The following is a 23,145-nucleotide window of genomic DNA, read 5'->3' as shown; positions in this document are numbered from 1 at the left end:
CTGCCCATATAACACTGGTATAAAATAAACCTCTGGAATACATTTAGCTATGCAGCATATCCCAGGAATGCAGGCTTTAATTAACATTCTGACTGGAGAGATTTCTTTGTGTGTTTGGTCTTCCTCCCTTTCTCTCTCTCCCTCTCTCTTTCTCTCACTGGAAAAAATTGCAATAAAGAACAACTTAAAAGCTTCCTCTAGAAGCCTGACCCCAAAGACTGTGCAGAGCTTTCACTGCTCAACCTTTTTCTTTTTTTTTTTTCTCCTGAAGTGTTTAAAAGCTTTAATATTGAAGGCCTGTCAACTTTGTCCTGATTATTTGGCTTTCAGTTAAAAGGTTTTTGTTGTTGTAGCTTATGCAGTTGCTCTGTTGCTATGGGAACGTGACATCAAAATGACGTTTTCCTGTTTAAAAGCTTTTAACTAAATTCCAGCCTGTCAGATGTAGGCCCCATTTTATGCTCTCAGGCTTCAAGCTGTTTGCAAAAGGGTTTCCTATGCTCTCTTGTCATTCAAAGGCTTCAGCTCTGCCACGGGCACAGGGCTGGCCAGGCGAGGAAGGGGTCTCAACTTAAAAGGTGCCCTGGGCTGGCTGCTCTTTTAAATCCCCTCTCAGCAGTCTTTGGTGGGCAATGGCTGCAGCCGAGATGCCAGCCTACCTGCTTTCCTCGCAGAGTGAGAAGCACAGGCGGGCGCGCAATTGGACAGATGCAGAGATGAGGGGGCTCATGCTGGTCTGGGAAGAATTCTTCGAGGAGCTGAAGCAAACTAAGCGCAACGCCAAAGTTTACGAGCGCATGGCCAACAAGCTATTCGAGATGACCGGCGAGCACCGACATGGCGAGGAGATTAAGATCAAGATCACTAACATGACGTTCCAGTACAGGTAAGTTACGTCTTCTGTGTGTCATTAACCTTGCAACTGACAGTTAACTGCAATCTTCTCTAACTGGGATTAAAGAGGCACTGTAGTGACATATAGTAGAATGCAGTGATGTACCAGTAATGTTTACCCTACGCTGTATGCACAATTCTCCCCTCCCCCCCCCCCCCAGAGCATTCTGGGAGATTAGGTATATTTTGTACTGGCTTTGGAACCCTCAGTAAGGCCTAGTGCACACCAGAGCGGTTCGGCTGTGTTTTGCGATCCGCTTGCGGGTGCGGATCCGCTAGGGTAATGTATTTCAATGGGCTGGTGCACACCAGAGCGGGAGGCGTTTTGCAGAAACGCATACTCCCGGGCTGCTGCAGATTTTGGATTGCAGAGGCGTTTCTGCCTCAATGTTAAGTATAGGAAAAACGCAAACCGCTCTGAAAAACGGCACTTCAGAGCGGTTTGACAGGCGTTTTTTGTTACAGTAGCTGTTCAGTAACAGCTTTACTGTAACAATATATGAAATCTACTACACCAAAAACGCTTCCCAAAACCGCAAAACGCTAGCTGAAACGCTACAGAAAAATAAGAAAAAGCGTTTCAAAATCTGCTAGCATTTTGCGGATCTGCTAGCGTTTTTTGGTGTGCACCAGGCCTAAGTAAGTAAGTTCTCATACTACAATGGAAGAGGTATAATTGCCTGATGATTGGCCAATCAGAATTGGATGTGGGTATCCAGGCTTTAGACCCCGAGCAAGCATGCAGATCAGGTATTTCAGACTGAAGTCTCTGACTGCATTTGACACATGCTTGTTTCAGGTGTGTGATTCAGACATTACTGATGAATGAAAGACCATCAGGACTGCCAGGCAACTGGTATTGTTTAAATGGAAATAAATATGGCAGCCTCCATATCATTCTCCCTTCACGTGTGCTTTGCTGCTTTTTTATTTGGGCTGTTTTAGTTCACATGACCACATTTTTAGACCATGATGTTTAGCTGCAGAAGTGTAATCTGGCACGGGAAGGTAACACCTGCACTATGCTGTCAGATCACATCATTAGCTTTGCGTATAGATTTGGGCTTTAGGGCCCATTTCCACTACACACAGTGAGGTGTGATCATTGAAACTGCAGTTAAACAGGCCCTTAATTATGTTTAAGTTTAACCTCCTTAGCGGTATGCCTGATACTGTGTCGGGCATACCGCTCTCTGTCCTCAGGAGTCCCCCTGAATTAATTAATTTGCTCACATGGCTTTAAAAGCTTTAGCTAGCACTAAGCTAGCTAGTACAGGTGTCCGGAATCCCCCGATCGCCTGCGATCCCCCCGTTTATACATTACCCAGCCTGGATCCAGCGATCGCGCAGCCTCCCTGCACAGCTCCGGTCTCTCTATGGGAAGGATCAGGTTTGCGCATGACGTCATGTGCGATCCTCCCCATAGAGAAGACCAGAGCTCTGCGGGGAGGCTGCGCCGATCACTGGATCCAGGCTGGGTAATGTATAAACGGGGGGATCGCAGGCGATCGGGGGGTGCCGGACACCTTTACTAGCTAGCCTAGTGCTAGCTAAAGCTTTTACAGCCATGTGATCAAATTAATTAATCCTGGGGGCACAAGCTAACAAAACCTCCTAAGCGCTCAGGAGGTTAAGGAGAACCTTTAGGGTGCATTCACAGTGATGTGCTGTGGTGCAGTACAACATATGCATTGCAATGCACCACAGATGCAATGTTCATAGTGCAGCAGGTGCAGTGTGGTATAAGGGCCCGTGGCATCCTAATGCACGGCATGCAGTGTGTTACTGTAAAACTTGCACATTGACAGTAACAGTGAAGCATACTACTCTTCATGGACGATATGCTTCACTGTCTGCAACATGCAAATAACATGCGGTGCCATTTTTCCATTCCATTGCCTTGCATTCCTGCTGTCACAGGTAAAGCAACTCCCACTGTGAACCTAGTCTAATTGAGCGGAACATGGAGGCAGCCATCTTTATTCCCTTTTGAAAAATGCCAGTTACCAGCTTGTGCTGCCATTGTTTTGGTCTCAGCAGGGTGTGTGTGGCACCCCTGGAACAATCATGCAGGCAGGAATCCTAATGGGTTAGAACGTCAAACCTGACTGCTTGTTCCAGGCTTCAGACACTAGGGCGTTGCAACACAATGGAGGGGATAGGCTAGCAACACAACGGAGGGGAAATGTCACATTGCACACTAAGGCAGAAGCATGTAGTTGTTGTATTGTTTTAAACACCGGATGTCCATTCAGCCAACAATTACCATTTTGGGATCACAATGCAGACACTTGCGGGGGAGGGTCTCTGGGTGCTCAAGCAACCCTCCTCCCCCCTTTTATTCCCATAAAAAAGCCCCTTCGGCTGTAAAACGAAGCTCCGTCTCCAGCTGTGATAAGCTCCGCCCCTTCCCATGGGGAGCCCCACCCACACCCACAGGAAGCTCCTCCCCATCCGGGACACTTCAGTAGCAACCTTCCTGTCCCCAGCAGCACCCATTGTGACCACCTCCAGCACCTAAACTGACCTCTCCCTCCCCCAGCACTCCCAATAACTTCCCCTTCCTGCAGCACCCACACTGACCTCTACTTCTCCCAACATCCACCCTTCACCCCCATAGCTTGCACCCAGTACTCACTGTCACAGGAGCCCTAGTGGCTGACCGCACTTAGCCTTCTAAACGGTGCCAGCGCACAGATCGTGCGAACTCTGGTCGCAGTCAATGCGCAGGAACCGTTAAGAATTAGCCGCAGACAACTCAGAAGGGAGCCTGTGAGACACAGGTGATTACAACTTCACCCACTGGTTCAGAGTAAACTGCCACCACCGTGGTTACCATGGGACCGTGGAGCCCACTAACTGACTGACTAGTCCTGCGAATAAAATGGTTAAACACACGGTATTCTGTCTAGCCAACAACAAACAAACAGTAGCGTATCTTCAGAGACCCGGGATCAGTTCTGTGTGTGCTGATAAGCAGGGTAGCGGACAGTGAATGACTTGGAGAAAGTCGTTTATTCACGCAATATAAATAATTAATATATACAGACAATTATTAAAATCAACAATTATTAAAACAGTAATAGCCAGTATAAAAATTAAAAGAAGGGAGAAAAATACTTAGTTCCTGGAAAGATGTCCTTTTTGTGGGAAAAACAGAGTTCTGGGTTTCAATCAGAGTTCAGACCAGGTGGATGCCAGCATAGCCTCAAGCTGGCACCGATGAGTTCAAGATGTTTTCAGAGTGGAGGACACTGAGTTTGGCTCCTCTGCCATTCTTATGCCCCTGATTCAGTAGGAGGGAGTGAGGGCGGGGAGCCACACACCCCCTTAGAAGATGATGAGCCCTCCCCTTGTCCTGGGGACTAGAAATCATATCTACCCATATATGGGCTCTATCTCACAGAACCGTACAGGTCAGGGCAGATTTATTAACATTTTCAGGTCTGTCTCGATTTACCCAGCGCCCTGATACCAGATATGAGGGGTGGGACCCCTGTGGTATCATCAGGGCACTTTCAAACTGCCTAACTGGCAGTCCTTACCTCAGAATGTTCTGAAACTTCCTCAGAACCAGCACCGGGGCTCATGCTACACTTTCCCCACGTTTGGCGAAGCTGCCATCTCAGGAACCCCAGAAATATGACAGATCTGGGAAGTTATGGATATGCTATGAGACTCAGGTTATTCCCAGGCAAAGGCTCTTTGAAGTTTGGGGCAGCCAGCTAGGTGTCACCTCCCCTGCTGGGAGGGAGCCAGCGGGTCTGGTTTTCCCCCCAACTAGATTGCTTCTGCCATGGTGCTTGTCACCTTATACCTGATGGATGGGCCATCAGCACAGCTTGAAGCCAGGGACTCTCCGGGGCAGATTAGGCTCAGGCTCATTAGCATATCAAAAGAGCCATCCAGCATTTAGGCTGGTGCTCTCTCTCTGCTGAGAACAGACTGCAGACCTCCTACACAATCAACCCAGATTCTATCGATCTGAAGCGCAATCGATGCAGGGAATCGAGTGCGATCGCTTTTTCTTCACGGGCGGTTACAGGACGCGCCTGCGGCCCCGCAACCGTCCGTGACACTCACACTCACATGACACCAAGTACCTGCACCCAAACCTGACATTGCACCCAGTACTCACACCTGCACACAACCTCCACATGACCCCCACTATCTGCACCACCAACCACCCACGTAACCAGTTCCAGCACCCAAAGTATCTGCATTCAAAACCCATGTGACTCCCAAACCCCACCCATAGTCAGAACCCAGTACAGGCATGGCACCAAGTATTCACACCCATGTCACACCCGGTACCTGCACCCAGCCAGGGCCGGGCCGAGGCATAGGCTGGAGAGGCTCCAGCCTCAGGGCGCAGTGTAGGAGGGGGCGCAGAATTCATTCAGCTGTCATTCCTAATTGTGTTTGAAGCAGAAAGAAATAAGAAAAGGGGATACATGGCAGTGACTGCAAGCCAGATAACTAGATATTAAGGTGTTGGGGAGGTTGTGGGCCCTGTGGCGCCTCTTAGTCTAATAGCAATCAGTGTGTGACGGCTGGGGTGGCAGGGATGGAGGGGCGCACTTTGGTGTCTCAGCCTTGGGTGCTGGAGGACCTTGTCCCGGCTCTGCACCCAGCACCCACATGACATCCAGTACATGCACCCAGATCTTACATGGCACTAAGTATTTGCAATCAACACCAGCATGACACTTGATACCCACCCATAGCCAGAACCCACATGACACTCAGTACTTACACCCAGAATCCACATGGCACCCAGCATCTGCATTCAGCAACCACACGGCAACCAATACCCCCTAGCTAGAAACGGGGGGGGGGGGGGGGTTCAGTTAAAAATCGTATAGTGGGAGCTGTGCCATAGGAAAACATGGGCATTAGGGCCTGTTTCCACTAGAAGCGGTGAGATGCGGCTACGCACCCGTGTCCCATCGCCTCCAATACACTTCTGCATCAGGGAGATGCGGAAGTGATGCGAAGCGGCGAGGTAGCCGCATTCGCATTACTATACAAGTGGAAACGGGCCCTTACTTTGACAATCAGTTTTCTTTCAGTTATAACTGAGACCATCTTATTAAGTGTGAAAGGGGCCTTCGGTTCATTGTCAGAGTTACTGCTGGGGGAAGTTCAGCTTACCACATCTCCCATTATCAGAGAAGCAGAGCACAGGAAGACAGTAAAAGCTCGCCAATAAAACATTTCTCTCTATTGTAGCTGTTAGAATATCGGTTAGATTTGCTGCTTGTTGAGAATATTTACCTGCCTTCCTGTTCTGCCAACATAATTCCTGAGAACAGAAAGTGGGGAGAAATCCACCTGACAGGGACACACACAGAAATAAAAGCATGACAAAGGAAGGCTTCAGCACTTTTGCACTCTCTTCCTAACTAAAATAAAGTTTTGGCTTCATCTAATTCATCATCACCACCACCACAATTTAAACTCCAACATATTACATAGTGCTATGCACATTGCAATCGGGGCTTCCATAGAGGCAGGCTGGGAAACTGCCCAGGGCCACAGAGCTTGCTGACAGGCCCCCCTCCCCCAAGTGAATAGTTCCCCTGCAGTGTCCAACCAGAACTCTCCTTCAGTCTGTCTGCATGCTCACGGGCGCATCTACCTCGGCCACCCAGTGGCATGTTAGGTAGGTACCTCAGTAGTCCTCTCCAGAACCTTCCCACGATCTCCTCTAGACCACCACTGGTCGCCGAGATCTTCTGGATCTTTGCAGCTGTGCTCCTATCTGTGAACGAGCTAAGGCCGGGCCGAGGCAGAGGCGAGAGAGGCTCCAGCCTCAGGGCACAGGGTAGGAGGGGGCGCACAACTCACTAAGCTATCATTCCCCTATTGTGTTTGAAGCAGAGAGATATAATAAAAGGGGATACATGGTAGTGACTTGAATTGATATGTTCCTTTAATAAGTTCAAATCCTTTTTTTTCACCTCTCTTGTGTTGAAAAAGCTGCACTGTCTCTCTCCAGCTCCTTTATTATTATTCTTGTTAGACGAATATTGTGCTGCAGGAAGAGGCAGACTAACAGCAGCTGTTCCTCCTTGTCTTTCCCTCCCCCTGCTGTCTGGAGCATGCACAAAGGTCAGTGATGACTCCTGAAGACGTGACAGCAGGGGGAGAGAAAAGCAGGGAGGAACAGCTGCTGTTAGTCTGCCTCTTCCTGCAGCACAATATTCGTCTAACAAGACGAATAATTAGAAAGGAGCTGGAGAGAGACAGCACAGCTTTTTCAACACAATTGGTAAAAAAGAAAAAGGAACATATCAATTCATTTAAATTGCAATCAGAAAAAGGGCCACAGGACCCCTTTAAGGTGTTGGGGTCCCTAAGGCGCCTCCTAGTCTAATAGCAATCAGTGTGTGACAGCTGGAGTGGGAGGGATGGAGGGTTGCACTTTGGTGTCTCAGTCTTGGTTGCTGGAGGACCTTGTCCCGGCTCTGGCATGGCTATACTGCAAAGGCGTAGGAAGCCTTGTGCCTGCACTGAGGCATGGTGCTGCTCTGGCTCTGCTTTTTACTGTGAGCTCCAAAAGCTCTGTGCTATTGTGGAGGAGCGAGGCGTCCTGTATCTGTGCAGTGCAGCTGCTTTCATTCATGGACGGGCGTGTGGCCACAGGCGCTCTTTGAAATGGCCCTTGTCAAAGAGGTTCGGAGGGGCCATCGCTGCAACAGGGAGGAAGGGCTCGTTCACACTGCAGGCGTTTTCGGCTTTGTTTTTCACCCCCCCCCCCCCGACAGCGGGGCCAATGAATCTCTATGAGAAGGCTCATATCAGCGCGGGTCGTGCGCGGTGCGGCTAGGAAAGCGGTGCGTGTTCCATTTTCGGGGCGAGTCCGCCTCAGTGGAAGGTATAGGAAAATCGGCAAACGCGTTCAAAAACGCACATTAAGGCTATTGCGCTTACGTTGTTAAAAATAAATACATTGTATTTTTTCTCTTCCGGGTCAAAGAGTTCACTTCCTGACTTGCGTCAGGGATTGAATTACAAAACTGCTCGGATAAAAACGCTTAGGAAACCGCTAAGCACAAAAACAAATCGCCTACCCAAGTGCCGGAAATCAGAAAAAAATATGCCTCAAAAAAAAAAAACCAACGCAGACAGACATGCGAACGGAACACAATGTGAACAAGGCCGAAGAGAGGGATGAAGGAAGCCTTTGGATCGAGTGGCCTTCCTCTACTGAGGTCCTGTTAGTACCCATTTTGGACACTTTTTCCCTTCAGGTTTCCTTTCAGTGAAATGTAGTAGTAATGACATAAAAGAAAACGGAATTCCAGAATCTTCACACTGCTTGATATGTAAGATGGGTCCCACCCTCATATGACAATACATTACTGGCCTGCTCATTTGTGTCCTCCTGCAGCTTTTTCTAAATATAATTCTTTTTTCCTTTTTGCTTCCTTCAGCTCTCTGGAGCGCTTTGTTTATATACTCTAGCGAGCCTATTTAAAGGTTAAGTGCACACATATCTGATTGTTCTCTAACAATGATACAGTAACCAAGTCACAGGAGTATTACGCATACTGGGCAGCCAGTTCACATATTTTACATTGTGGGGAGTTTGTTAGGATTAGTTGCTCAGCCTTGTTTAGGCCCTGTCATGTGTTGGAACTGACCCATTACATATCTTACATATGGCCCTTCTTCACACAGGACACTACTAAAATGCCTTCATAAGAACCTGCTTCGATTACTGTACCACCTTCATTTGTGGCCTACCGACTACAGACTAGCATACTTCCAATCCATAATAAATCGTGCTACTCAACTGCTCCACCTCTCCTCTCACTCCTCAACTGCTGCTTCTCTCTGCCAAGTTCTTCATTGCCTGCCAAATAACCAAAGGATCCACATCAAGCCCCCAGCGTTGGTCTACAAATCTCTCCACAATCTATCTCCTCCTGACAGGTTCCAGATACCACCTCAACCGCAACTTCAGCTCATTGGCTCACAGCAGTCACAGGGTCAGGAGCCAATGAAATAGTGACAAACATAGTGCAAACAGTAAGAGTGACTGGTCTGTGGGGCATGACGTCGGTGAGCCCAATTTTTGTACCAGCAGTCTCTGGCCCCTAGGTGGCCCTAAGGGCCAGAGACTGCAGGTGCTCAAATGGTTAATGGAGTTGTCAGCCATAAAATGCTGCCCCCTGATATACTTACAGGGGGCTTCCTCCAGCCCCTTGCAGCCGACATGTCCCATGCCGCATCTTTACTCGCAGCCGCCATCCTAGGGATCCAGCCGATGCAGAAGCCGACCTCCTGGAGTGCGCCTGCGCGAGTGCCGCTGTCAATCAAGCACACGTTGTTCGCGGTGTACAACTGTCAGCGGCGCAGGTGCAGTAAGGACGACCTGAAGTTCGACCTCTGCACCAGTGGCTGTGAGCGTAGATGCAGCGCGGGACATGGACAGCTCCAAGGGGCTGGAGAAAGCCCCGGGTAAGTATCTCAGGGGGCAGCATTTTATGGCTGACAACTCCTTTAAAGTGAGCCTCCAGACTAAAAATCTACTCAGCAGCACTGAAAAGGCTTGGTGTTTCTTTAACAGTTTCACAGCATCAGAACTTTCTTTTCCTTACCCAAGCCTCATTTTTAGCTGCACAGAAGAAAACTGCCCGGGCATTTTCCCCCTAATGCAAAACATAATGGCATTTCTTATGTTGTTGTTCTCATTCTGCTGTTTTGGTGTAAAAAAAAAATTTTAATTTGAGATTTGAAGCCTAGCGCGCGCAGCTGAAAGGTGTGATTAGGACACAGGACAGTTGGAACTGTGTCTCATGCTCCCTGTCACCTCCTTTCAACCAAAAAAATGGCTGCCCTCATGAAATTACAAACATGTGCATGTTCTTTTAAAACAGGGTGGGTAAGAGATTATATTACCTATCTATTTTATTTAACATAACTAATGTAACTTAATGACAGTATGTTTGTTTAGGCTGACGTTTCCCTTTAAGTACTGGCAGGATGAGCATGGTTCATTAGCAGTCATTGTGGTCAGGCTGCAGCTCTCTTGCCTTTATGCCAGCCCAGCCCATTTATTTTATGGTGTGAGTGGTGCAGTTTGTCACTCCCTGGAGACATGAGACTGATTTATGTGCATGCCTGGGTTCCTTTTGCCTAAAGGCAGAGTCGGAAATTGCTTCAGCTTAACTCAATTCAAGAGCATGAAGTGTTTGCTTGCTTGGTGACTGGTGTAGGTAGAGTAGGGATGACCAATTCTAAATTCTAACCGGGAACCTGAACACTGGTGAACTAGTCCAGTACAAAATCATGCAGTCCATTTTGGATTCTCTATTTTTGTGTTGAAGCAAGGGCTAACTCCAGTACCCAGTGTGATGGTCAAGACAGTGGGTTTACGGCTGATGAGACAATGGTGTAAGAGAGCAATGTCATGATGGGACAATGGTGTAAGAGAGCAATGTCATGATGGGACAATGGTGTAAGAGAGCAATGTCATGATGGGACAATGGTGTAAGAGAGCAGTGTCATGATGGGACAATGGTGTAAGAGAGCAATGTCATAATGGGACAATGGTGTAAGAGAGAAATGTCATGATGGGACAATGGTGTAAGAGAGCAATGTCATGATGAGACAATGGTGTAAGAGAGCAATGTCATAATGGGACAATGGTGTAAGAGAGCAATGTCATGATGAGACAATGGTGTAAGAGAGCAATGTCAGGATGAGAGAATGTTGTAAGAGAGCAATGTCATAATGGGATAATGTTGGAAGAGAGCAATGTCATGATGGGACAATGGTATAAGAGAGCAATGTCATGATGAGAGAATGGTGTAAGAGAGCAATGTCATAATGGGATAATGTTGGAAGAGGGCAATGTCATGATGGGACAATGGTGTATGAGAGCAATGTCGTGATGGGACAATGGTGTGAGAGACCAATGTCATGATAAGACAATGGTGTGAGAGACCAATGTCATGATGGGACAATGGTGTAAGAGAGCAATGTCATGATGGGACAATGGTGTATGAGAGCAATGTCGTGATGGGACAATGGTGTAAGAGAGCAATGTCATGATTGGACAATGGTGTAAGAGCGCAATGTCATGATGGGACAATGGTGTAAGGGAGCAATGTCATGATGGGACAATGGTGTAAGAGAGCAATGTCATGATGGGATAATGTTGGAAGAGAGCAATGTCATGATGGGACAATGGTGTAAGAGAGCAATGTCATGATGGGACAATGGTGTATGAGAGCAATGTCATGAAGGGACAATGGTGTAAAAGAGCAATGTCATGATGGGATAATGGTGTAAGAGAGCAATGTCATGATGGGATAATGGTGTAAGAGAGCAATGTCATGATGGGACAATGGTGTAAGAGAGCAATGTCATGATGGGACAATGGTGTAAGAGAGAAATGTCACGATGGGACAATGGTGTAAGAGAGCAATGTCACGATGGGACAATGGTGTAAGAGAGCAATGTCACGATGGGACAATGGTGTAAGAGCGCAATGTCACGATGGGACAATGGTGTAAGAGAGCAATGTCACGATGGGACAATGGTGTAAGAGAGCAATGTCATGATGGGACAATGGTGTAAGAGAGCAATGTCATGATGGGACAATGGTGTAAGAGAGCAATGTCATGATGGGACAATGGTGTAAGAGAGTAATGTCATGATGGGACAATGGTGTAAGAGAGCAATGTCATGATGGGACAATGGTGTAAGAGAGCTATGTCATGAAGGAACAATGGTGTAAGAGAGCAATGTCATGATGGGACAATGGTGTAAGAGCGCAATGTCACGATGGGACAATGGTGTAAGAGAGCAATGTCACGATGGGACAATGGTGTAAGAGAGCAATGTCATGATGGGACAATGGTGTAAGAGAGCAATGTCATGATGAGGCAATGGTGTAAGAGAGCAATGTCATGATGGGACAATGGTATAAGAGAGCAATGTCATGATGGGACAATGGTGTAAGAGAGCAATGTCATGATGAGACAATGGTGTAAGAGAGCAATGTCATGAAGGAACAATGGTGTAAGAGAGCAATGTCATGATGGGACAATGATGTAAGAGAGCAATGTCATGAAGGAACAATGGTGTAAGAGAGCAATGTCATGATGAGACAATGGTGTACAAGAGCAATGTCATGATGGGACAATGGTGTAAGAGAGCAATGTCATGATGGGTTAATGGTGTACAAGAGCAATGTCATGATGGGACAATGGTGTAAGCGAGCAATGTCATGATGGGTCAATGGTGTGAGAGAACAATGTCATGATGGGACAATGGTGTGAGAGACCAATGTCATGATGGGACAATGGTGTAAGAGAGCAATGTCATGATGGGACAATGGTGTGAGAGAGCAATGTCATGATGGGACAATGGTGTAACAGAGCAATGTCATGATGGGACAATGGTGTGAGAGAGCAATGTCATGATGGGACAATGGTGTGAGAGACCAATGTCATGATGGGACAAGGGTGTACAAGAGCAATGTCATGATGGGACAATGGTGTAAGAGAGCAATGTCATGATGGGACAAGGGTGTACAAGAGCAATGTCATGATGGGACAATGGTGTAAGAGAGCAATGTCATGATGGGACAATGGTGTGAGAGAGCAATGTCATGATGGAACAATGGTGTAAGAGAGCAATGTCATGATGGGACAATGGTGTAAGAGAGCAATGTCATGATAGGACAATGGTCTAAGAGAGCAATGCCATGATTGGACAATGGTGTAAGAGAGCAATGTCATGATGGGACAATGGTGTATGAGAGCAATGTCATGATGGGACAATGGTGTAAGAGAGCAATGTCGTGATGGGACAATGGTGTAAGAGAGCAATGTCATGATGGGACAATGGTGTAAGAGAGCAATGTCATGATGGGACAATGGTGTGAGAGAGCAATGTCATGATGGAACAATGGTGTATGAGAGCAATGTCGTGATGGGACAATGGTGTAAGAGAGCAATGTCATGATGGGACAATGGTGTAAGAGAGCAATGTCATGATGGTACAATGGTGTAAGAGAGCAATGTCATGATGGGACAATGGTGTAAGAGAGCAATGTCATGATGGGACAATGGTGTAAGAGCGCAATGTCACGATGGGACAATGGTGTAAGAGAGCAATGTCACGATGGGACAATGGTGTAAGAGAGCAATGTCATGATGGGACAATGGTGTAAGAGAGCAATGTCATGATGAGGCAATGGTGTAAGAGAGCAATGTCATGATGGGACAATGGTATAAGAGAGCAATGTCATGATGGGACAATGGTGTAAGAGAGCAATGTCATGATGAGACAATGGTGTAAGAGAGCAATGTCATGAAGGAACAATGGTGTAAGAGAGCAATGTCATGATGGGACAATGATGTAAGAGAGCAATGTCATGAAGGAACAATGGTGTAAGAGAGCAATGTCATGATGAGACAATGGTGTACAAGAGCAATGTCATGATGGGACAATGGTGTAAGAGAGCAATGTCATGATGGGACAATGGTGTAAGAGACCAATGTCATGATGGGACAAGGGTGTACAATAGCAATATCATGATGGGACAATGGTGTAAGAGAGCAATGTCATGATGGGTCAATGGTGTACAAGAGCAATGTCATGATGGGACAATGGTGTAAGCGAGCAATGTCATGATGGGTCAATGGTGTGAGAGAACAATGTCATGATGGGACAATGGTGTGAGAGACCAATGTCATGATGGGACAATGGTGTAAGAGAGCAATGTCATGATGGGACAATGGTGTGAGAGAGCAATGTCATGATGGGACAATGGTGTAACAGAGCAATGTCATGATGGGACAATGGTGTGAGAGAGCAATGTCATGATGGGACAATGGTGTGAGAGACCAATGTCATGATGGGACAAGGGTGTACAAGAGCAATGTCATGATGGGACAATGGTGTAAGAGAGCAATGTCATGATGGGACAAGGGTGTACAAGAGCAATGTCATGATGGGACAATGGTGTAAGAGAGCAATGTCATGATGGGACAATGGTGTGAGAGAGCAATGTCATGATGGAACAATGGTGTAAGAGAGCAATGTCATGATGGGACAATGGTGTAAGAGAGCAATGTCATGATAGGACAATGGTCTAAGAGAGCAATGCCATGATTGGACAATGGTGTAAGAGAGCAATGTCATGATGGGACAATGGTGTATGAGAGCAATGTCATGATGGGACAATGGTGTAAGAGAGCAATGTCGTGATGGGACAATGGTGTAAGAGAGCAATGTCATGATGGGACAATGGTGTAAGAGAGCAATGTCATGATGGGACAATGGTGTGAGAGAGCAATGTCATGATGGAACAATGGTGTATGAGAGCAATGTCGTGATGGGACAATGGTGTAAGAGAGCAATGTCATGATGGGACAATGGTGTAAGAGAGCAATGTCATGATGGTACAATGGTGTAAGAGAGCAATGTCATGATGGGACAATGGTGTAAGAGAGCAATGTCATGATGGGACAATGGTGTATGAGAGCAATGTCGTGATGGGACAATGGTGTAAGAGAGCAATGTCATGATGGGACAATGGTGTAAGAGAGCAATGTCATGATTGGACAATGGTGTAAGAGCGCAATGTCATGATGGGACAATGGTGTAAGGGAGCAATGTCATGATGGGACAATGGTGTAAGAGAGCAATGTCATGATGGGATAATGTTGGAAGAGAGCAATGTCATGATGGGACAATGGTGTAAGAGAGCAATGTCATGATGGGACAATGGTGTATGAGAGCAATGTCATGAAGGGACAATGGTGTAAAAGAGCAATGTCATGATGGGATAATGGTGTAAGAGAGCAATGTCATGATGGGATAATGGTGTAAGAGAGCAATGTCATGATGGGACAATGGTGTAAGAGAGCAATGTCATGATGGGACAATGGTGTAAGAGAGAAATGTCACGATGGGACAATGGTGTAAGAGAGCAATGTCACGATGGGACAATGGTGTAAGAGAGCAATGTCACGATGGGACAATGGTGTAAGAGCGCAATGTCACGATGGGACAATGGTGTAAGAGAGCAATGTCACGATGGGACAATGGTGTAAGAGAGCAATGTCATGATGGGACAATGGTGTAAGAGAGCAATGTCATGATGGGACAATGGTGTAAGAGAGCAATGTCATGATGGGACAATGGTGTAAGAGAGTAATGTCATGATGGGACAATGGTGTAAGAGAGCAATGTCATGATGGGACAATGGTGTAAGAGAGCTATGTCATGAAGGAACAATGGTGTAAGAGAGCAATGTCATGATGGGACAATGGTGTAAGAGAGCAATGTCATGAAGGGACAATGGTGTAAGAGAGCAATGTCATGATTGGACAATGGTGTAAGAGACCAATGTCATGATGGGACATGGTGTAAGGGAGCAATGTCATGATGGGACAATGGTGTAAGAGAGCAATGTCATGATGGGATAATGGTGTAAGAGAGCAATGTCATGATGGGACAATGGTGTAAGTGCGTAATGTCACAATGGGACAATGGTGTAAGAGAGCAATGTCACGATGGGACAATGGTGTAAGAGCGCAATGTCACGATGGGACAATGGTGTAAGAGAGCAATGTCACGATGGGACAATGGTGTAAGAGAGCAATGTCATGATGGGACAATGGTGTAAGAGAGCAATGTCATGATGAGGCAATGGTGTAAGAGAGCAATGTCATGATGGAACAATGGTATAAGAGAGCAATGTCATGATGGGACAATGGTGTAAGAGAGCAATGTCATGATGAGACAATGGTGTAAGAGAGCAATGTCATGAAGGAACAATGGTGTAAGAGAGCAATGTCATGATGGGACAATGATGTAAGAGAGCAATGTCATGAAGGAACAATGGTGTAAGAGAGCAATGTCATGATGAGACAATGGTGTACAAGAGCAATGTCATGATGGGACAATGGTGTAAGAGAGCAATGTCATGATGGGACAATGGTGTAAGAGACCAATGTCATGATGGGACAAGGGTGTACAATAGCAATATCATGATGGGACAATGGTGTAAGAGAGCAATGTCATGATGGGTCAATGGTGTACAAGAGCAATGTCATGATGGGACAATGGTGTAAGCGAGCAATGTCATGATGGGTCAATGGTGTGAGAGAACAATGTCATGATGGGACAATGGTGTGAGAGACCAATGTCATGATGGGACAATGGTGTAAGAGAGCAATGTCATGATGGGACAATGGTGTGAGAGAGCAATGTCATGATGGGACAATGGTGTAACAGAGCAATGTCATGATGGGACAATGGTGTGAGAGAGCAATGTCATGATGGGACAATGGTGTGAGAGACCAATGTCATGATGGGACAAGGGTGTACAAGAGCAATGTCATGATGGGACAATGGTGTAAGAGAGCAATGTCATGATGGGACAAGGGTGTACAAGAGCAATGTCATGATGGGACAATGGTGTAAGAGAGCAATGTCATGATGGGACAATGGTGTGAGAGAGCAATGTCATGATGGAACAATGGTGTAAGAGAGCAATGTCATGATGGGACAATGGTGTAAGAGAGCAATGTCATGATAGGACAATGGTCTAAGAGAGCAATGCCATGATTGGACAATGGTGTAAGAGAGCAATGTCATGATGGGACAATGGTGTATGAGAGCAATGTCATGATGGGACAATGGTGTAAGAGAGCAATGTCGTGATGGGACAATGGTGTAAGAGAGCAATGTCATGATGGGACAATGGTGTAAGAGAGCAATGTCATGATGGGACAATGGTGTGAGAGAGCAATGTCATGATGGAACAATGGTGTATGAGAGCAATGTCGTGATGGGACAATGGTGTAAGAGAGCAATGTCATGATGGGACAATGGTGTAAGAGAGCAATGTCATGATGGTACAATGGTGTAAGAGAGCAATGTCATGATGGGACAATGGTGTAAGAGAGCAATGTCATGATGGGACAATGATGTATGAGAGCAATGTCGTGATGGGACAATGGTGTAAGAGAGCAATGTCATGATGGGACAATGGTGTAAGAGAGCAATGTCATGATGGGACAATGGTGTGAGAGAGCAATGTCATGATGGAACAATGGTGTAAGAGAGCAATGTCATGATGGGACAATGGTGTAAGAGAGCAATGTCATGATAGGACAATGGTCTAAGAGAGCAATGCCATGATTGGACAATGGTGTAAGAGAGCAATGTCATGATGAGACAATGGTGTAAGAGAGCAATGTCATGATAGGACAATGGTGTAAGAGAGCAATGCCATGATTGGACAATGGTGTAAGAGAGCAATGCCATGATTGGACAATGGTGTAAGAGAGCAATGTCATGATTGGACAATGGTGTAAGAGAGCAATGTCATGATTGGACAATGGTGTAAGAGAGCAGGTGTAAGGTAAGAGAACAGGTGTAATGGTGTAAGAGAGAGAGCTGGTCTTTACAGAGGGTAATATTGTCCCACATGTTGGCACAGGACATAAGAAGTTAGAGGTTTGCGTGACAACCATCACAGGTGATTGAGGAATGTTTTCTCACTTTAGATCGGATTAGTAGCCACAGATCTCGTGGGGTTAAGCAGTTGCTAGTACAGAAGGCAGTAAATGGACCTCTTGAGTAGAGGCCAGGCCCATGTCGGAAGTCTTTTCTCCATTCCTCCTCATTCTCTGTTTCAGATAGTGCTGATGTTTTCGTCTATAAACTGCAAAATCTCAGAAACCTCAATCTGTACCCATATTAAAGAGGAACTGTAGTGAAAATAACAATGAATAAAATTGCTTATTTTTTACAATATTCATTTATAGATAATTTAGTTGGTGTTTGCCCATTGTAAAATCTTTACTCACTCTGATTAACTTTCTGAAATGTATCACTGGTGGTGACATCTTTAGTTCTGTCAGGTGATCTGTACGGAATATTCGTTACTGAGAATTCTTTGCACAGAGGGAGATATGGCTTACTTGGCAGTTGGAAAAAGCTCCCCCCCCTTGAGAAAGGGGATATCGGCTACTGAATGGGATGAAGTTCAATCCTTGGCTAAAGTTCCTCTTTCAGTGCCATTTCCCTCCTATTATAAGGCCTCTTTCACAGTAGAACGTTGCGTTTTGCTGCGACGTTAAAGTCAACGCAATGCCCAAAAAAAGTCGCAACACAACTTTATGCCCCGTTATGGTCGCATACAGTAGAGCATACAGGCAATGAAAAGTATGCTTTCAAGTCATTACTGAGCATGTGCAAACAGTCCAACGCAGCTAATAACGTGTATAACGCACAGCATGCAGCACTTTCACTTAACGTGCAGCGTTAGTCACCAACACAACGTGTGCGCTGTGAATGGGGCATTGATTTTTCATTGCAATGAGTTATTCTGCATTGTGAAAGAGGCCTTAATGTATAAGAGCAACCCAAATGTTGACTATTGTGCTAGGACAAAGTGCTTGGTATAGTGTACAACAGTGTTTCTCAACATTGTATTGGTATGTACCCCTTTTAAAACCCTGTACTCACCAAGTATTTACTAGCATAGTAAATACATAGTATGCATAGTAACATTATTACAAGTACCCTTTGACAAATATATATTTAATTGTAGTACATGATAATTGGTTCTAAACAATCTGCAAGCATTTAGTATTGCATTTAATTAGCTAAAATACTAATGTGGTGTTGTTTAAACAAGATTTATCACTTTCTAAAACACTACATTTGTTATTCTTGTTTAAATATATCAAGCCCGAGTACCACCTAGAACCATCAATAGTACTCCCTGGGGTTCGCGTACCACACGTTGAGAACCTAGGGTGTACAATATATGCTTTAGGAGACCATTTTTCTTTTTTTTTGACTGGAGTCTGCCTATGTTTTGTCATCTGAAGTCAATTATGATGGTCTCTTCCAGGAAGTTAAAATGTCTGACTGATGGTGAATCTGTCCCTCCTGATTGGCCATACTTTAAGACAATTGACCGGATCCTGTCTAAACTGCCTGAGCCCACGGATGGGAAGTTACAGCCTGGGCCGTCCACATCTCAGACGGAAGCCTCCCAGTCCCCATCTGCTAAATCTACCCCCCTCTACCTGCCCTACAACCAGTTCAGCTATGAGGAAGGCTGCTTCCAGGAAGACAATTCAGAGAGTTCCACAACAAGCCTGCACTCCTACAAGCTGAGGTACGTCGCTGTGTGTTCTCACACAAACCCATTCGTAGTCTGTAGCCTAATCTGTAACTTTCTTGCTGGTGCTCTGTGAGGGGTCACGTCCCAAAAAATGTAAGGTGTAGTCTCAGTTGAATTGGTTGTGTCCAAGTTGATATGGAGCATGACCTGTAAAAATGAAGTATGATAATAATGTCAGCCTGTAGATATTATAAATAACAGTTTGACAGCTTGTCCCCCTAAATAATGTAACCAGGCAGTAGAAAGCCTCCCAGATAAAAACTAGAATCTATATGGAGAACGTCAAGGATGCTATGGAGCAGTGCCCCCAGTACGAAGCACCCATGGCACATGCCATACGTGCACTCCTGTAGATACGCCTCTGCTAAGGTCAGCATTGTCAGCAGGATAGATACACATACATTCCAACTCCGCCCAAAGGCTCTATACTAGCTTTAAATATCATGGGAAGACTTAATATCTATTTTCAATGTTGCCAGTGAGAAGAAATTTCGTAATTTTCTATCCAGCAATGAATTTTTATTTGCTGCATTTCATTGGTCCATTTCCAAGTTCCATCAATTTGTATCAAATTTGCATCATCTCTGAATCATTAGCATCTCATCCATACCCATATCTGCAAAGCAAATGCAGTTAAAGGAAACCTGAGGCGAGAGGGATATGGAAGCTGCCATATTTATTTCCTTTTTAACAATACCAGTTACCTGGCTGAACTTTCTGACAACAGTAGTGTCCGAGTTACACCTGAAACAAGCATGCAGCTAATCCAGTCAGACTTCAGTCAGAAAATCTGATCTAGATAGTTGTTCAGGATCGATGACTAAAAAAATGGGATCAGCAGGACAGTCAGGCAACTGGTATTAGGAAATTAATTTGTCAGCCTCCATATCGCACTCACCTCAGGTTCCCTTTAAAGCTGTGCTCAATGGTTATTGCTCAGTTTGAAAAAGACGCAGTATTCCAGCAGGCCCTCGTGCTTTTCAGCTGGGAGCTCCTGGACTCAAGAAGGGGTGAGGCGGCTGTGGGGCATACATATGAAATCGCTGCCGGGAGACTTGGCCGCAGGATGCACCCGGTATATGGCTTATCCTGCTGCTGCACAAGTCCCGGCGGCGTTAATTACTATTCCCCCTCCAGGTCCACGTGGATGGTGGGGAATGATGTAATTGGGCTGCCAGCTATTGCTTTTTAAAAGTAACTTCAGCTCCATCTTCTGACGTCGCCGAAGTTACTCACTGAGCGCCGCTATAACTGTAATTCCTATTACGGTCTATGGTGGCGCCAGCTGTGCCCAAATCTCCTGCGCTGTTATTACAGCCCTCGGCTGGGGGGGTTGGGGTTGTACCCAGAATTGGTTTTGACTCATACAGATTATGAAAGGGGAGGTTGTAAGGGGGGGAAAGTGTCGGAATGCCAAGCCATACTATGGCGCCACCAGTCGCACTTGGCAATCATCTGTTATCCCTAAAGAGACATTGAAAAGGGGTGGGGGGGGGCAGGCGAAGGTTCAGCAGTGATGACCCAGTTCTTCATGAAAGAAGCCTGCAGTGATGTTTGACACTGCTGAGGATCCCAATTCCTGACATCTGGCAGTGCTGGCCAAGGTGTTCCAGTTCATAAGGGTTTAGTCACAGGGAGCACAGCAGGAGTTTGCAGAGACAGGTCACTGCCATCTCTTGTCCATTCACAGTCACAGTCACTACTGATGCTGTTGGGTCTTAACAATTGTGTCACAGGAACCACAGTGAAGATTCATTGTAGACAGCAAGAAAGCTGGTAAATGAATCCCTTGGTGAAAAAGTGCAGAATTAGGAGGCATTTCACAACAGACCTGTAGGCCCCATTCACAATGATCTGTTGTGTTGCAGAATGGTCCAGTTTTGTGAACCCTATATTCAGATGACTTATACTGTGTCCATCTATCTCTACCTGTGTTTTCTACCCCAGGACGGGTGAGAGGACCTTGAAGAAGAGGAAGATGCACAACTCTAATTTTCAGAAGCGGAAGCTGAGGCTGATGGAGAACATGCTGGAGGAACAGAGGCGGCTGAGCCGGGCCATGGAGGAAACATGCAGGGAAGTGCGACGGATTCTGGACCAGCAGAACATCATCCAAGTGCAGAGCCTGCAGCTCCAGGAGAGGATGATGAACCTGCTAGAGAAGATGGTCTCCAAATCTGCACCTTAGATGGAAACAGACAGTATTGTCCATCCACAGTTCACTATACATAAGCTGAAGCTCGTTCCTTCCTGTCCTTGTGGCATATATTCTCATAAGTGTGCTATGAATGGTTCTCATTGTATGGTGGCATCGAGATAACTCCTTTCTGAGAACCTCTGACTGGCCACATGTGAAGGACATTGATGAGCAGATAATTCTGTATATAGAGACTATATCACTTTTCCCCACCTAGTATATAGTGGATTGTTCTTGGTTACTTTCACTCTTGCCCCGGCATGTATACTGTTACTGAAAGCCTGAGGCCCCTTTCACACTGGTGCATTGCGTTACCCTGTTTTTATGAGATGCAGCAGAAGTGACGTTTTCACCGCACAGGCAATGCCGACGGATTTTTTCAAAACACTTCCGCGCCATTCGAACATTGGCCACAGGAAATGAATGCTACAGAGCCTCACTTCCTGCTTGGCTTGCAGCCAAGATGGAGATTACCATGCACTGCCACAATAATTTCCATACTTTTTTTGGCGTTGCGATCAGCCGATCGTACCGCACGGCAACCGCAGGTCGGCAGTGTGAAACCAGCCTGAAATAAGAAGACACCATCTTTATTTCTTTCTTACAAATGCCAGTTTCTTAGCTAATATTTGGCTTCAATAGTTTCTGAATCATACCTGGAAAAAGCATGAAGTCAATGGAGTCAACGCACCTGATTGCTGCAGGATCAGAATAACCATCAGTCCAACAGAAAGAGGCTCAGAAAGATATCATGGCTGCCAGGAAAATGTGCATACTTCACTGAGCAATGTGAGCACCGTGGGGAGGATTGATAAAACTTGCTATACAACAAGAGACAATCGTTCCAAAACTGTCACCTGGAACAATCTGTGAAGACTGTTTTGGGCAACAAATTCTCTGCACTGCCTTTGTATCTTTATGTGTGCTTTGCATTGAGTGAGTGTGAAAAAATATGCAGAGAAAAGTAACTTGGTGAAGAGTTTCAGAGATAGCAACGCCATCATTAAAGAGAACCTGTGCTGACCACAAAAGTGGCAAGCTCTAGGTGGCTACATAGAGTGGGGTGAGTACTTACAGTGTCTGTGATATCCTTCCCTCCATCCTCCTTAGTAACCCCTCTTGTAAGTCAGCTCCTATCTGACCATCTGGCACGTCAAAAGGAGCTGCAGAACCAGCCTCCTCCTCCAAGTGGCATGAATTCTGCCCGCCTCCTCTTGTCCTATGGGGCAGCAAAGTGGAGGTGGGTAGAATGTACATCACTCAGAGGGGAGTGGCACAAAACCCAAATCAGCTTTGGTCTGGAGTGCAGTTTACTTGAGGATATGAAAATACTAATTAGGAGGGGGGAAGAGAAGAAACTCACATAACCTAAGTACTCCCCTCTAGCTGGTGCTACCTACAGTTCACCACTTCCATTGTCTCTACAGTACTGGAGGAATGTGGGCCAAGGAGTCAGAGAATCTGTGGGCCAAGGAGTCGGGGAATCTGTGGGCCAAGGAGTCGGGGAATCTGTGGGCCAAGGAGTCGGGGAATCTGTGGGCCAAGGAGTCGGGGAATCTGTGGGCCAAGGAGTCGGGGAATCTGTGGGCCAAGGAGTCAGGGAATCTGTGGGCCAAGGAGTCAGGGAATCTGTGGGCCAAGGAGTCAGGGAATCTGTGGGCCAAGGAGTCAGGGAATCTGTGGGCCAAGGAGTCGGGGAATCTGTGGGCCAAGGAGTCGGGGAATCTGTGGACCGAGAAAACACGAGGGGGACACAAACCAGGTTCCAATACTACAATAAGTCAAAACACCAGAATGTGTACGAAATAAGCGAGTAACACAATGTTCAGGTTGCAGCAGTTATGCAACCTCCAATAAAGCTTGAGGAGAATTTCCCGCC

General features: G+C 46.1%; 1 protein-coding gene across 1 annotated transcript; it reads left to right on the top strand.

The window, feature by feature from the left end:
* Positions 1–429: 429 nt before the first annotated feature.
* MSANTD1 (Myb/SANT DNA binding domain containing 1) lies at positions 430–22,245 on the top strand. Its single transcript, XM_068267218.1, has 3 exons — positions 430–886; positions 18,794–19,063; positions 21,017–22,245. Exons 1-3 carry the CDS (start codon positions 633–635, stop codon positions 21,255–21,257), a joined length of 765 nt encoding a protein of 254 aa, XP_068123319.1. The 5' UTR covers positions 430–632; the 3' UTR covers positions 21,258–22,245.
* The last annotated feature ends 900 nt before the right edge of the window (positions 22,246–23,145 follow it).

This window comes from Hyperolius riggenbachi, chromosome 1 (genome assembly GCF_040937935.1).
Source record: "Hyperolius riggenbachi isolate aHypRig1 chromosome 1, aHypRig1.pri, whole genome shotgun sequence".
Taxonomy (NCBI): Eukaryota; Metazoa; Chordata; class Amphibia; order Anura; family Hyperoliidae; genus Hyperolius; species Hyperolius riggenbachi.
This window is presented reverse-complemented; position numbering and strand designations above follow the sequence as displayed.